The 15445-nt window shown below is 36.7% G+C and overlaps 1 protein-coding gene across 1 annotated transcript in view; it reads left to right on the top strand.

The window, feature by feature from the left end:
* Positions 1-15445, top strand: part of GOLGB1 (golgin B1) — a 113724-nt gene that overhangs the window by 62088 nt on the left and 36191 nt on the right. The window contains exons 9-10 of the mRNA XM_059388333.1: positions 10200-10308; positions 13149-13222. Coding sequence (XP_059244316.1) covers positions 10200-10308; positions 13149-13222 — 183 coding nt within the window. The remainder of the gene's footprint in view (positions 1-10199; positions 10309-13148; positions 13223-15445) is intronic.

Raw genomic sequence — 15445 nt, 5'->3', positions numbered from 1 at the left:
ATGCTCTAGTTCCATCCACGTTGTCGCAAATGGCAAGATTTCATTTCTTTTGATGGCTGCATAGTATTCCATTGTGTATATATACCACATCTTCTTGATCCATTCAGCTGTTGATGGACATCTAGGTTCTTTCCATAGTTTGGCTATTGTGGACATTGCTGCTATAAACATTCGGGTGCACGTGCCCCTTTGGATCACTACGTTTGTATCTTTAGGGTAATTACCCAGTAGTGCAATTGCTCGGTCATAGGGCAGTTCTATTTTCAAAATTTGAGGAAACTCCATGCTGTTTTCCAGAGTGGCTGCACCAGCTTGCATTCCCACCAAGAGTGTAGGAGGGTTCCCTTTTCTCCGCATCCTCGCCAGCATCTGTCATTTCCTGACTTGTTGATTTTAGCCATTCTGACTGGTGTGAGGTGATATCTCATTGTGGTTTTGATTTGTATTTCCCTGATGCCGAGTGATATGGAGCACTTTTTCATGTGTCTGTTGGCCATCTGGATGTCTTCTTTGCAGAAATGTCTGTTCATGTCCTCTGCCCATTTCTTGGATTGGATTATTTGTTCTTTGGGTGTTGAGTTTGCTAAATTCTTTATAGATTCTGGACACTAGTCCTTTATCTGATAGGTTGTTTGCAAATATCTTCTCCCATTCTGTCAGTTGTCTTTTGATTTTGTTAACTGTTTCCTTTGCTGTGCAAAAGCTTTTGATCTTGATGAAATCCCAATAGTTCATTTTTGTCCTTGCTTCCCTTGTCTATGGCAATGTTTTTAGGAAGATGTTGCTGCGGTTGAGGTCGAAGAGGTTGCTGCCTGTGTTCTCCTCAAGGATTTTGATGGATTCCTTTCGCACATTGAGGTCCTTCATCCATTTTGAGTCTATTTTTGTGTGTGCTGTAAGGAAATGGTCCAATTTCATTTTTCTGCATGTGGCTGTCCAATTTTCCCAACACCATTTATTGAAGAGGCTGTCTTTTTCCCATTGGACATTCTTTCCTGCTTTGTCAAAGATTAGTTGACCATAGAGTTGAGGGTCTATTTCTGGGCTCTCTATTCTGTTCCATTGATCTATGTGTCTGTTTTTGTGCCAGTACCATGCTGTCTTGATGATGACAGCTTTGTAATAGAGCTTGAAGTCCGGAATTGTGATGCCACCAACTTTGGCTTTCTTTTTCAAAATCCCTTTGGCTATTCGAGGTCTTTTCTGTTTCCATATAAATTTTAGCATTATTTGTTCCATTTCTTTGAAAAAGATGGATGGTACTTTGATAGGAATTGCATTAAATGTGTAGATTGCTTTAGGTAGCATAGACATTTTCACAATATTTATTCTTCCAATCCAGGAGCATGGAACATTTTTCCATTTCTTTGTGTCTTCTTCAATTTCTTTATGAGTAATTCATAGTTTTCTGAGTGTAGATTCTGTGCCTCTTTGGTTAGGTTTATTCCTAGGTATCTTATGGTTTGGGGTGCAATTGTAAATGGGATTGACTCCTTAATTTCTCTTTCTTCTGTCTTGTTGTTGGTGTAGAGAAATGCAACTGATTCCTGTGCATTGATTTTATATCCTGACACTTTACTGAATTCCTGTACAAGTTCTAGCAGTTTTGGAGTGGAGTCTTTTGGGTTTTCCACATATAGTATCATATCATCTGTGAAGATTGATAGTTTGACTTCTTCTTTGCAGATTTGGATGCCTTTAATTTCCTTTTGTTGCCTGATTGCTGAGGCTAGGACTCCTAGTACTATGTTGAATAGCAGTGGTGATAATGGACATCCCTGCCGTGTTCCTGACCTTAGCGGAAAAGCTTTCAGTTTTTCTGCATTGAGAACGATATTCACAGTGGGTTTTTCATAGATGGCTTTGATGATATTGAGGTGTGTGCCCTCTATCTCTACACTTTGAAGAGTTTTGATCAGGAAGGGATGCTGTACTTTGTCAAATATTTTTCAGCATCTATAGAGTATCATATGGTTCTTGTTCTTTCTTTTATTGATGTGTTCTATCACATTAACTGATTTGCGGATGTTGAAACAACCTTGCAGCCCTGGAATAAATCCCACTTGGTCGTGGTGAATAATCCTTTTAATGTACTGTTGAATCCTATTGGCTAGTATTTTGGTGAGAATTTTCGCATCTGTGTTCATCAAGGATATTGGTCTATAGCTCTCTTTTTTGATGGGATCCTAGTCTGGTTTTGGGATCAAGGTGATGCTGGCCTCATAAAATGAGTTTGGAAGTTTTCCTTCCATTGCTATTTTTTGGAACAGTTTCAGGAGTATAGGAATTAGTACTTCTTTAAATGTTTGGTAGAATTCCCCCGGGAAGCCGTCTGGCCCTGGGCTTTTGTTTGTTTGGAGATTTTTAATGACTGTTTCAATCCCCTTACTGGTGATGGGTCTGTTCAAGCTTTCTACTTCTTCCTGGTTCAGTTGTGGTAGTTTATATGTTTCTAGGAATGCATTCATTTCTCCAGATTGTCAAATTTGTTGGCGTAGAGTTGCTCATTGTATATTCTTATAATAGTTTGTATTTCTTTGGTGTTAGTTGTGATCTCTCCTCTTTCATTCATGATTTTATTTATTTGGGTCCTTTCTCTTTTCTTTTTGATAAGTCTGGCCAGGGGTTTATCAATTTTATTAATTCTTTCAAAGAACCAGATCCTAGTTTCGTTGATTTGCTGTATTGTTTTTTTGGTTTCTATTTCATTGATTTCTGCTCTGATCTTTATGATTTCTCTTCTCCTGCTGGGCTTAGGGTTTCCTTCTTATTCTTTCTCCAGCTCCTTTAGGTGTAGGGTTAGGTTGTGTACCTGAGACCTTTCTTGTTTCTTGAGGAAGGCTTGTACCACTATATATTTCCCTCTCAGGACTGCCTTTGTTGTGTCCACAGATTTTGAACCGTTGTATTTTCATTATCATTTGTTTCTATGATCTTTTTCAATTCTTCTTTAATTTCCCGGTTGATCCATTCATTCTTTAGAAGGATGCTGTTTAGTCTCCATGTATTTGGGTTCTTTCCAAACTTCCTCTTGTGGTTGAGTTCTAGCTTCAGAGCATTGTGGTCTGAAAATATGCAGGGAATGATCCCAATCTTCTGATACCGGTTGAGTCCTGATTTAGGACCGAGGATGTGATCTATTCTGGAGAATGTTCCATGTGCACTAGAGAGCAATGTGATTCTGTTGCTTTGGGATGAAATGTTCTGAATATATCTGAAATGTACATCTATTCCCGTGTGTCGTTTAAGGCCTTTATTTCCTTGCTGATCTTTTGCTTGGATGATCTGTCCATTTCAGTGAGGGGAGTGTTAAAGTCCCCTACTAGTATTGTATTATTGTTGATGTGTTTCTTTGATTTTGTTATTAATTGGTTTATATAGTTGGCTGCTCCCACATTGGGGGCATAGATATTTAAAATTGTTAGATCTTCTTGTTGGACAGACCCTTTGAGTATGATATAGTGTCCTTCCTCATCTCTTATTATAGTCTTTGGCTTAAAATCTAATTGATCTGATATAAGGATTGCCACTCCTGCTTTCTTCTGATGTCCATTAGCATGGTAAATTCTTTTCCACCCCCTCACTTTAAATCTGGAGGTGTCTTCGGGCTTAAAATGAGTTTCTTGTAGGCAACATATAGATGGGTTTTGTGTTTTTATCCATTCTGATACCCTGTGTCTTTTGATTGGGGCATTTAGCCCATTAACATTCAGGGTAACTATTGAGAGATATGAATTTAGTGCCATTGTATTGCCTGTAAGGTGGCTGTTAATGTATATTGTCTCAGTTCCGTTCTGATCTACCACTTGTAGGCTCTCTCTTTGCCTAGAGGATCCCTTTCAATATTTCCTGTAGAGCTGGTTTGGTGTTTGCAAATTCTTTCAGTTTTTGTTTGTCCTGGAAGCTTTTTATCTCTCCTTCTATTTTCAATGATAGCCTAGCTGGATATAGTATTTTTGGCTGCATGTTTTTCTCGTTTAGTGCTCAGAAAATATTATGCCAGCTCTTTCTGGCCTGCCAGGTCTCTGTGGATAAGTCAGCTGCCAATCTAATATTTTTACCATTGTATGTTACAGACTTCTTTTCCCGGGCTGCTTTCAGGATTTTCTCTTTGTCACTGAGACTTGTAAATTTTACTATTAGGTGACGGGGTGTGGGCCTATTCTTATTGATTTTGAGGGGCGTTCTCTGAACCTCCTGAATTTTGATGCTCATTCCCTTTGCCATATTGGGGAAATTCTCCCCAATAATTCTCTCCAGTATACCTTCTGCTCCCCTCTCTCTTTCTTCTTCTTCTGGAATCCCAATTATTCTAATGTTGTTTCGTCTTATGGTGTCACTTATGTCTCGAATTCTCCTCTGGTGGTCCAGTAGCTGTTTGTCCCTCTTTTGCTCAGCTTCTTTATTCTCTGTCATTTGGTCTTCTATATCACTAATTCTTTCTTCTGCCTCATTTATCCTAGCAGTGAGAGCCTCCATTTTTGATTGCACCTCATTAATAGCTTTTTTCATTTCAACTTGGTTAGATTTTAGTTCTTTTATTTCTCCAGAAAGGGCTTTTATATATCCTGAGAGGGTTTCTCTAATATCCTCCATGCCTTTTTCGAGCCCGGCTTCAACCTTGAGAATTGTCATTCTGAACTCTAGATCTGACATATTACCAATGTCTGTATTGATTAGGTCCCTAGCCTTCGGTACTGCCTCTTGTTCTTTTTTTTGTGGTGAATTTGTCCGCCTTGTCATTTTGTCCAGATTAGAATATATGAAGGAGCAAGTAAAATACTAAAAGGGTGGCAACAACCCCAGGACAGTATGCTTTAACCAAATCAGAAGAGATCCCAAATCGTGAGGGGGGAGAAAAGGGATAAAAAGAGGTTCAAAAAGAAAGAAAAAAAAAAGAAAATAAGAAAAGAAAAGAATTTTAAAAAAGAAAACGAATAAAGAAAAATACAAAAAGCAAAAAATATATATATTAGATAAACAAGTTAAAAAACGTTAAAGAAGAAAAGGGGAAAAGTTAAAAAAAATTTTAGCAGAAGAAGAGAAAAAAAATGAAAAAGAAAAAAATTAAATTAACTGCAAGACTAAAAAAAATCACAGGGAAAAAAAAAATAGAAAATCACAGGGAGAAAGCCATGAATTCTGTGCTTTGCTTTCTCTTCCTCTGGAATTCTGCTGCTCTCCTTGGTATTGAAACCGCACTCCTTGGTAGGTGAACTTGGTTTTGGCTGGATTTCTTGTTGATCTTCTGGGGGATGGGCCTGGTGTAGTGATTCTCAAGTGTCTTTGCCCCAGGCGGAATTGCTCCGCCCTTACCAGGGGCCGGTCTGAGTAATCCACTCGGGTTTGCTTTCAGGAGCTTTTGTTCCCTGAGCGCTTTCCCTAGAGTTCCGGAGGACGGGAATACAAATGGCGGCCTCTTGGTCTCCGGCCTGGAGGAGCCGAGAGCCCGGGGCCCCACTCCTCAGTGCACCCTTAGAGAACAGCGCCCAGTAACTTCCTTCTGCCTGACCTCCAGCCGCGCTCCGAGTTCAGCGAGCCTGCAGCCGGCTCAAGGTAACCCTGAGCTGTGATCTTACTGTTGGCTCTGTCTCTGTAGCTGGCTTTTCCGTTCCAATATCCGCAGTCTCTGCGACACTCAGACACCCCGATCCTTCAGTGACCCTGCGGGACCTGAGGCCATGCTGACCCCTTTGGGCTTCGCCCCGGTTTAGCCTCTGCAGCAATGTCCCTAAGCGGAACAGACTGTTAAAAGTCCTGATTTTGTGCTCCGTTGCTCCACCGCTTGCCGGGAGCCGGCCCCTCCCCCTTGGGTCTATCTTCTTGTCGCTTTGGATTCACTTCGCCACCGGTCCTACCTTTCAGAAAGTGGTTGTTTTTCTGTTTCCAGAATTGCTGTTCTTCTTCTGTTCGATCTGCCGATGGATTTTCAGGTGTTTGCAATCTTTAGATAAGCTATATAGCTGATCTCCTGCTAGCTGATGTAGTCTCAGCCTGCTACTTCTCTGCCATCTTGACTCCTCCCCTGCATTTTGCTTTTGACAAGAAATCTGCTATCATTCTTGTCTTCTTCTTTTTTTTTTCCCTGGCTTTTAGGATTTTTATAACTGGTTTAGGCTTTACCTTAGTGTAGTTTTGTTCGTATTTTTTGTGCTTGGAGTTCATGGAGCCTTTTAAATCTTTGTGTTCATAGTTTTTATCAGTTCGGAAAATTTTCTGCCATAAACCAGTCAAATAAGTTCTTCTGATTCTCTCCCCTCCTTTGGGGATTTCATTCAGTCATATATTAGATTATTTGAAGTTTTTCCAGAACCCACTGATGCTGTTTTAATGGTTTTGGATTCTTTTTTTCTTTCATTTTAGTTCCTATTTCATGTCTTCAGGTTCACTTATCTTTTCTCCCTTAATGTCCAATTTGTTATTAATCCCATCTCATGTTTTATTTAACTGAAACATTGAGATTTTCTTCTCTAGAAGTGTTCTTGGGCTTTAAAAATATATATTCTGTGGTTTTATTTGATCTTTTAGCATATACAGAATGCAGTTAAAACTATTTAAATTAATTTATTAATTTATTTATTTTAAGTAGGCTCCATGCTGGGCATGTCAGGCTTGAAGTTGCAACCCTCACATCAAGACCAGAGCTGACCAAGAGTCAGATGCTTAACGAACTGAGCCACCCAGTTATATTTCATTGAAATATAGTTGACACACAGTGTTAACATTAGTTTCAAGTGTACAACCTGGTGATTCAACAATTCTTTACATTTTGCAAAGCTCACCATACATGCTATTATAATACCTTACTATATTCCCCAAGCTGCTGCTTTCGTCCATGTAACTTACTCATTCCATAACTGGAAGCCAGTACCTCCCACTCCCCTTCACCCATTTTGCCCATTCCTGGTTACCATCCCCCCCTGGTTACCATCTTTTTTTTCACCATATTTATGGGTCTCTTTCTGCTTTTTATTTTTTTATTTTGTGTTTTAGATTCCACATAAAAGTTTAATCATACAATATTTATCTTTCCTTGTCTGTAAAGTCCTTATCTTTTAATTCTAACATCTGTGTCAGTCCTGGGTCAGTTTCAGTTGGTTATTCCCTTCATTGTTGCTTATATTTTGCTCTGTGCATACCTAATGCTCTTCGATTGGTTGCCATACGCTGTGGTACTGTGTATATTTGTATTCACATAAATATTAATGGGATGCTGTTAAGTTACTTGAAAAAAATTTGATCATTTTGGGTCTTGCTTCTTTGATTTATTAGGCAGGTCTCTATCAGTACTCAGTCAGTCATTCCTTGATAAGGTACCTCACTGAGTGTGCTACTTGATACCTTGCAAAGTCTGTTTTCCACATTTGGCTGTGGGAATAAGCACTCCTCCAGGTCCTGTGCAAGCACCAAGTGTTGTTTTCTAATCTCTTCAGACGGTTTTGTATAGTTCTGATAGCCTTGTATGATTTCCTCACATCCATGTCCTGCTCTGTACCCTACCAGATACTTGTTGGGGATCGTCTGCAGACCTCCAGGGTTTTTTCTGTATGCAGCTCTCTCCTGTATGGTGCCGTTTTCTGAACTTCACATACCTTGATTTCCCTCCTCAACTCAAGGATTCAGCTAGGCTCTGCCTAGGTTCTCACTTCTTGGGTCACAGCCTGGAAATTGGCCTAATGCATTAAGCTTGGTCAGGTGTAGGCTCACCTCATTCTTTCCCACCTCTTAGGGATCACTCTCCTTAGTTGCCTGATCCCTAGTTTTTTGAAAATTATTGTTTCATTATTTTTTCTTTTTTGTGTGTGGTTGTTTCAGGTGGGAGGATAAATCTGTTCCATTTTATTCTCTGTTTGGCAGAAACTAAAGTCTTCTATTGGATTTTTATATCTTTTTACAAAAATGTTAAGTGGTTGTTCTAGGAAGTATGATATACATTTTTAACTATTCTGTCTTCTTAGAGTAATTACTTGACAATTTCACCTAAAATGTAGAGACCTTGTCATCATAAATCATTTTCCTGTTCTTTATGCTGTAGGTCCTGTATATGTTACATTAATGAAAGAAGTCCCATAACACAATTTTAACATTTATATTTTAAACAGTCATGTGTATTTGAAAGAACTTAAGAGGAAAATGTTGACCTTTATATTTGCCAATATGTTTACTATTTGTGATGCACTTTCCTATCTGATAATCACATTTCTATCTGATAATATTTTCCTTTGGCCTCTAAAATGCCCTGTGGTATCTTTGTAATGAAAGTCTATTGGTGAAAAAATTCTTCGTTTTCTTTTATCTAAAAATGTCTTTATTTTGGTTTTATTCCTGAATGATATTTTATACTAGATATATAATTCTGGATGGACAGAATTCAGGACTTTAAAGATTCTGTGTTACTCTTTCCTGGCCTGCATTTTTCTCCCAGCAGTTGGTCCAATTATTCAAATTATTGTTCCCCTCCCTATAAAGTATTTTTTTTTCTTGCGTGATTTTAAGGCTTTTCTCCTTATCTTTGTCTGTGACATACTTAGTTGGGGTTTTCTTTGTAATTTTCTCACCAAGCTTTTGTTGGATTTCTTATATATATAAACTTATATGGGGGAAAATTTTTGCCATTATTTCTTCAAGTAATATTTTTCTCTCCATTATGTCCTTGCTCTCCTATGGTACTCCAATTACAAGTATATTGAACCTTTTATTTTTTTTCACAAGTTGCTGAGGCTCTGTTCACTTTCTTTTTTGTTTCATACTTAAGATTGGATAATTTCTGTTGATCTGTCTTAAAGTTCACTAAGACTTTCTTCTTTCATTAGATTCTACTATTAAGCCTACTGACTGAGTATTTCATTTCAGATGTTCTGTTTTTTAGTTCTAGAATTTCTGGGTAGCTCATTCTTTTGTAGTTTATACTACTAAGATTTCCTATCTTTTCATTCATTATGACTATATTTTCCTTTATGTCCTGAGCATACTTATAATAGCTTCTTTAAAATTCTTTTTTTCTAGTTCTAAAATCTGCATCATTTTGTGTTTGGTGTTTGTTGATTATGTTTTTTCTTGAAAATAGGTGATATTTCCTTGTTTCTTGGTGTGACGAGTGATTCTGTATCATAACCTGAATATTGTGAATGTTTTGTTCATAAGATTCTCTTCTTTCTAAAACTCTGAAGAGTCCTGATTACTTTTTGGAAGCCAGTAATTGGATTCAAACCACAAACTCTGGCCTGTCATGGGTAGCATTCAAAACTCAATTATTTTTGCCTTAACGCTTCTGTTTTGAGTCAGCCCTGCAAATGTATAGTTCATTCTTCAGCCAGAGATTGGGCTAAGTTTACACATAGAATTTAGGGCTCCCTCTGCTAGAGTTTTTTCTCCTTGCTTTAATTTTGCTTCTCATAGTCTGGCAGCTGTGGTTCTCCCAAAGTCTGTCTCCTCATTTTCCAAGTTCTCATTCTGTGGCTTTTCTATCAGTGTTTTACTTGCTCTGTGTACTGCAGACTGAGAACCTTCAGGATAAAAGTCATAATTCCTTAAACTCATCTCTTGTCATTTCTTTAACCATCAAATGAAGATTTAGGACAGAATGAGCTATAAAGACCCTCAAGGCTCAAAAATTCTACACTTTTATGAAGAATTGCATAGAATAATCCTCTTGGAGAAGAAAACATACAAAATGACCTACAACTAAGGATGTGTTGTAGGAAAACCAAACTAATATGTATGCATAAATGAAGCACAATATAATTTTTATTATTCTTGGAAAAAACAAAAATGGTTACAGCTCTTCTTCCTTTCTTAAAGTTTACATGTTAACTTTTGTTCATGTTCTTTTTTGGGAGTCTCTCTTCATGTTTAGTCTCCTATACTAGAGTGACCTTATTATTAAATGCCATTAATTAAACTTTATAATATTACTTAATGGACCTGAAAATCTTTTTTCTTATGCAACAAACTTGAGATTTCTTTGTAATCCAGGGTCCATTTTAAAATTTGAAAGCCACTGAACTAGAAGTGTGTATGAAAGATTTTCTGTCTTCTGATAAAAAGCATTACTTTAAAGATGCAGAAAAGTAGATGCAATTTTTAATATATTTTCATGGTAGAGAACTTAGAGAAGACAAAAATGCCAGAGACTCTCTCGGCATTACTGTGAAGCTTTTCACTGAGAATCATTAATTTGTTGTCTTTCTATAATTTAGGCAGTCACTGAGGAGAAGATTGGCTTTTTGCCGAAGCAAGTGGTAGAACTAGAGAATGAAAAGAGAGCTTTTAGTTCTATAGAAGTGGAAGAGCTGAAAGCTGAGAATGGTATGTATAAATGAAAACAATAATTCTGTGTTTTTAACCCACATGAGCCTCTACTTTTATCACCTATATAACATGTAGATTTTCTGATTCTATGACAATAAAGATTTTAGCACAGCTGGTAGTTATTGAAGATAGGATTAATAGACACTAAACAATTAAAGCACCATACCAGTATTTATGTAAGTGTAGCATTTTGCATTATGGGCTATAAATGCTGTAGGATATCTGTATTATATTTATTTTGGAGTAGTCAAGGAGTCTTTTCAAGAGCATGGCTTCAATAGGACCTTAATAAGATGACAGATTTTTAAATAGGCAAATGAAAAAAGAAAGGACATTCCTAGTAATAAATTTTGGGGATGAGGTAACAGAGATCGGTATAAATAAAAGTCCAAAAGTAGAAAACATTTTGGGTTTTGCTCATGCTCTATACCGCTTAGAACCCTATGCTTTTAGCCAGGCTAATTCTCACTCATTTTTCAGGCCTTAACTAGGATATTATCTTTTTCAGGAATTTGACCCTGATCCCTGTTAGTTGGGTTAAATTTTTGTACCTCTATAACATCTTGCATTTCTTTAACATTGTATTAAAATCATCTGTTAATGTTTATATTTTATTCTGTAAGCTCTTCAGAGATAAAGTACAAGCCTTTCAAGTGTAAGAACCCTTTTTCTTTTTCATCTCTGCTTTACTTTTTACCAAGAACTAGTATAGTTCCTGGCAAATAGTGGCTGCCTAATAAAGTTTTGTTGGATTGAAGTAAAGTTAGCATTTTATTCTGGTAGACTGTGTGTGAATAGTTGGTAAAAATACTTCCTTCCATTTATCATTTACCTTACAAGAACCTCAGTGCATTTAGTAACATGTAGTTAATAGTGCATTAATAATCTATTTTATTCTTGATAAACTGGACTATTGTGCTTTATCTTCTATGAGTGAAAATGAATTTGTACCATTTCTTAAACTCTAAAGACAGTATTTCACCTTAACTATCTTTCAGTTCTATTTAACTCTAAATACTATGGATTATATATTTTTATTAGACCATTCCCACCATTGCTGATAAATAAACACCACCACAAATTCTGCTCATTATTCAACAGCACTTAAAGTATTTCTTTGAGACCTTATCCATGATGTTTACTTTGCAATTTTGCAGACAATGCCTGTCAGTCATGTAGCTCATTGTAGTTTGCTTTTTCCTGCAGGGATCAATGGCATTAAGATTTTTCATACTAGTTTTTGTGTTTGGTCTCAGGTTACTTTTGCTTTATGTGTCATATTCTATTCAACTCACCTTTTGTACTTCTATTTCTATGGAAACTTCCATTTCTATGACTGTACCTCTTCAAATAATCTTGTGAGCTGTCTGAACACATTATATACTGTCTTGAATTCATTTGTTTCATGAATTGTCATTCATTCATTTAGCAGATTTCCATGGTATCTATTATATGCACAGTAATCTGCCACGGACACTGCCCTGAACATAATAGAGGGGAAGATAGGCCATAAGCAGGTATATTAAAAAAAGAACATTTCAGAGAGTGATAAGTATTAGGATAAAAATCAAATAGATAGGTGCAGGTATGCCTGGGGGAAGAGGAAAGAAGATTTAGAGTGGTCAAGGTAGGCCTCTCTGTTAACTTGAAACCTGTGATTAAAAGGGAATAGCCATGCGAACAGGCTAAGCAAAGAGCATTCCAAGCAGAGGAAAAAAAGGGCAGATACCATGGGGTCTGAATAAACTTGATGTGTTTGCAGACAGAAATAAGACCAGTATTTTGGGAGCAGAGTGAACAAAAAAGGGGCAGTGCAGAAGAGGTTGTAGAATAGGTGGGGTCAACTCCTGAGAGCCCATGTAAGTCATGTAAAGACAACTAGATGTAGTATACAAAATGTGCTTTTTTCTCTTTAATATATCTGTCTTAGCTTCTCTGAAAGAGTATAAACTTCTTGGGGGCATATTATCAGTAAGTTTTCTATCCTCCAAGGTACTACGTCCCCTTCATGTGTGAGTATGTGTGTGCATGTGCATGAAAATAGAACATGGGGTAGAACTTGGAAGACCGGATTATGAGCCTAGCTCTCTGTGAACTAGCTGTAGGTCATGTCATTCTTTGCTTCCTTAGATGGTCACTAAGGAGATTGGATAGCTCTTTTCTAGTGCTAAAATTTGCTGTCTTTATGAATATATGTGAAAGAACATTGAAGACATTTAATGACTATATTAATGTAAAATGTGTATATATATATATTTTTAAGATTTATTTAGTTTAGAGAGAGGGAAAGAGTGTGTGTGAGCAGGGGGGAGGGAAAAAGAAGATGGAGAGAGATCCTTAAGCAGACTCCCCACTTAGCGCAGAGCCCAGTGCAGGGCTCAATCCTAGAACCCTGACATCATGATCTGAGCTGAAATCGAGACTTGGCTGGTTAACCAACTGAGCCACCCACACACCACTAATGTAAGATGCATATTATGAAAAGAGTAGGATTATGGATAAACCAAGGCAAATTTATTCCCCTACAAGGCCCAAATTATGCCACAGAAATAGCTGCTACTTACATGCTCTGGCATCCTTCTCCTTTAAAGCCCTTCACTATTTATATATCTCACTCAGACTAATTAACCATTCTATCTTATTTTCACTATTCTGTCTTATATCTCATCTTCTCTTGCCACTTCTTTGCCACATAAATCTTTTATCTTCACAAAATATTTTATTTCTTTCCTCTTGATTATTTCATGTATCTCAAATAACCTCACACACAATCATGCCTCTGTTTTCTCAAACACTCTACATAAATCATCTAAGGATATTTATTTTGTGACTTTCAGAAAAACTATCTTCTCAGATTACTCTCTTGGAGGCTCAGAATAGAAGTGGAAAGGCAGATAGAGAAGTCAGTGAGGTAAGTGATATGTTCTTAAAATAACCAGAATGTGAACTAGATCAAGAGGAGTTAGCTTCAAATGTAAGCATTTCTGCAGTTTTCTAATGTTGACCAAGCATTACAATACCTAGAAAGTGCGATCTATTTTAAAAAGTCATAATGGTTATTATTTCCCATTTAGTCTCATTTATTTGTGAATATTTGGATTTTTAAAATATGTCCTGAAGCAAAGTATAAGCGCAGTAGCCATTTATTTGGAATTTTCTAATCCATTTCTCAAACTGGGTTATTATTTATCTCAAATTCTTTCCCATCTCAGAAAAGTTTCTCAGTGAGGTTAGATAAAATCTCTAGTTCCCCTCCACTAAATTGGCATAGGTTCATTTCGGGTTATATTAAAAAGGGAATTTTTGGAGATTGGTGCTTTTTTAATAACCTGAAAATTACTATAAGAAATATGTGGCTCTTTAATATTCTGTTGATTTAAGATTACTGGTAGCTGTATTGTGTTTAATTAGCTTTATTCTTCCAATCAAGAAGTCCATAATAGAGTCATAAATGGCCTTGAGGAATAATGTAACTTTTTAACAGAAGTATCTGCAAAATAAATAAATAAATAAATAGCATCTGCTTAATTATTAGAGTTCTTCAGAGAGACAAAATAGGGAGTATGTATATATGTAGAGAAAGATTTATTTTAAGGGAATTGGTTCATAGAGTTGTGGAAGCTGGCAAATCCAAAATCTATAGGGTAGGTGAGCCAATAGGCTGGAGACCTAGGGAAGATTGATAGTTTCAAGTCTGAAGGCAGTCTGATGACAGAATTCCCTCTGGAAGTGCTCTGTCTTTTTGTTGTTGTTGTTAAAGCCTTCAGCTGATTGGATGAGGTCTAATTGTATTATGGAGGGGTAATCTACTCAAACTCCACTGATTTAAATATTAATCTCACCTAAAAAAAAAATCTTCACAGAAGCATCAGGAATAATGTTTGACCAAGTATTTAGTATGCCCTAGCCAACTTGACAGTAAAATTAACCACTACACTTATATTCAGTATCTTTTGATGGGGCTACTTGGGAAAAGGAAACTAAATTTTGAAAGTTGTAGCATTATATGGATACTGGCAGAGGAAAATGAATCTTGTTTGTGCAAGCAGGTGCTTAATTTTTTAAGATGCTTAGCAGTAGTATCTAGTGAAAGCAAGATAACTTAGATAAAAAAAAGAGGAACAGATAAGAAAGATGGTAATCTCTTAAGAAAAAGAAAATACCAGAAGGGAGAACAAATAAACAGAGAACAATGAAAAAGAAAGGTGGGGAAACACACACACAGAAATTGTGTTTGTGCGTAGGATGATCCTTTGGGGTAAGAGAAAGTGAGTAGAAAATGTTCATAGAATGTGTAAGCTCAGCTGAAAGGGGACTAGTATTAGCAGAAAAAGTAATGGCAGTAGCTGGGAAAAGCTACTTTTGGTTTTGGGAAAGTTCTTTGGTTCTCTGTTCTCTCATTGTGGATAACATTGATTTTTTTTTTTCACTTGAGCCAAAAAGTTGATTGAATTTTATAGATATCCTAGGGAGCAGCAGAGGGTGTGACCAAGGGAAGGAGTAGAGTGAGTGAAGTGGCATGACAAAAAGAGGAAATAAGGATACTTAAGGTGAGAGAGAGAACAAAAAAGGAATCATATTGAAGTCTTCTGGCAGCAGGAGTGATACCTTGACTGTATCAGGTCTTTAATGTATATAGGGATGGATAAAATTGGAATGTGACTTGAAGAAATTATAAAGGAATTTTTCTATGTGTTTAAATAGTGTGTTTAGTTTTAGTCTTCAGAAGTTTGAGTATGGATAATGCAGAGAGCAAAGAATTTTAAATGATTAAGAATAATGATCATGAAAAATGATAATCTTTCTTAAATAACTTTAAAAATGAATGTTTTTTGTTCAGTGGCTGAGAATGCTATCAACATAGTAGCAAATACTTCTTGAATATTTTCTGTGTGCCAGCTTTTGCTAATAGAGGGCGGAGCTAAGATATGAATTCAGACAGTTGGGCTGCAGAAAATGTACTCTTGGCCACTACATTATTTGACAGTCCTATGGGTGGGGTTTTTTTTTTTTTCTCATATCAAATTGAAATTTTTTTCTGGGAAAAAAAAATGGTGCTATTGGCAAAGATGGAGATTTTATTGTGTACACTGAACCCAAATTCATTTAGTAAAATTCTAATGAAATTTATCAG

The sequence above is a fragment of the Mustela nigripes genome, chromosome 2 (genome assembly GCF_022355385.1).
Source record: "Mustela nigripes isolate SB6536 chromosome 2, MUSNIG.SB6536, whole genome shotgun sequence".
Lineage (NCBI taxonomy): Eukaryota > Metazoa > Chordata > Mammalia > Carnivora > Mustelidae > Mustela > Mustela nigripes.
The sequence above is the reverse complement of the archived record's forward strand: the minus strand, read 5'-3'. Positions and strand labels throughout refer to the sequence as shown.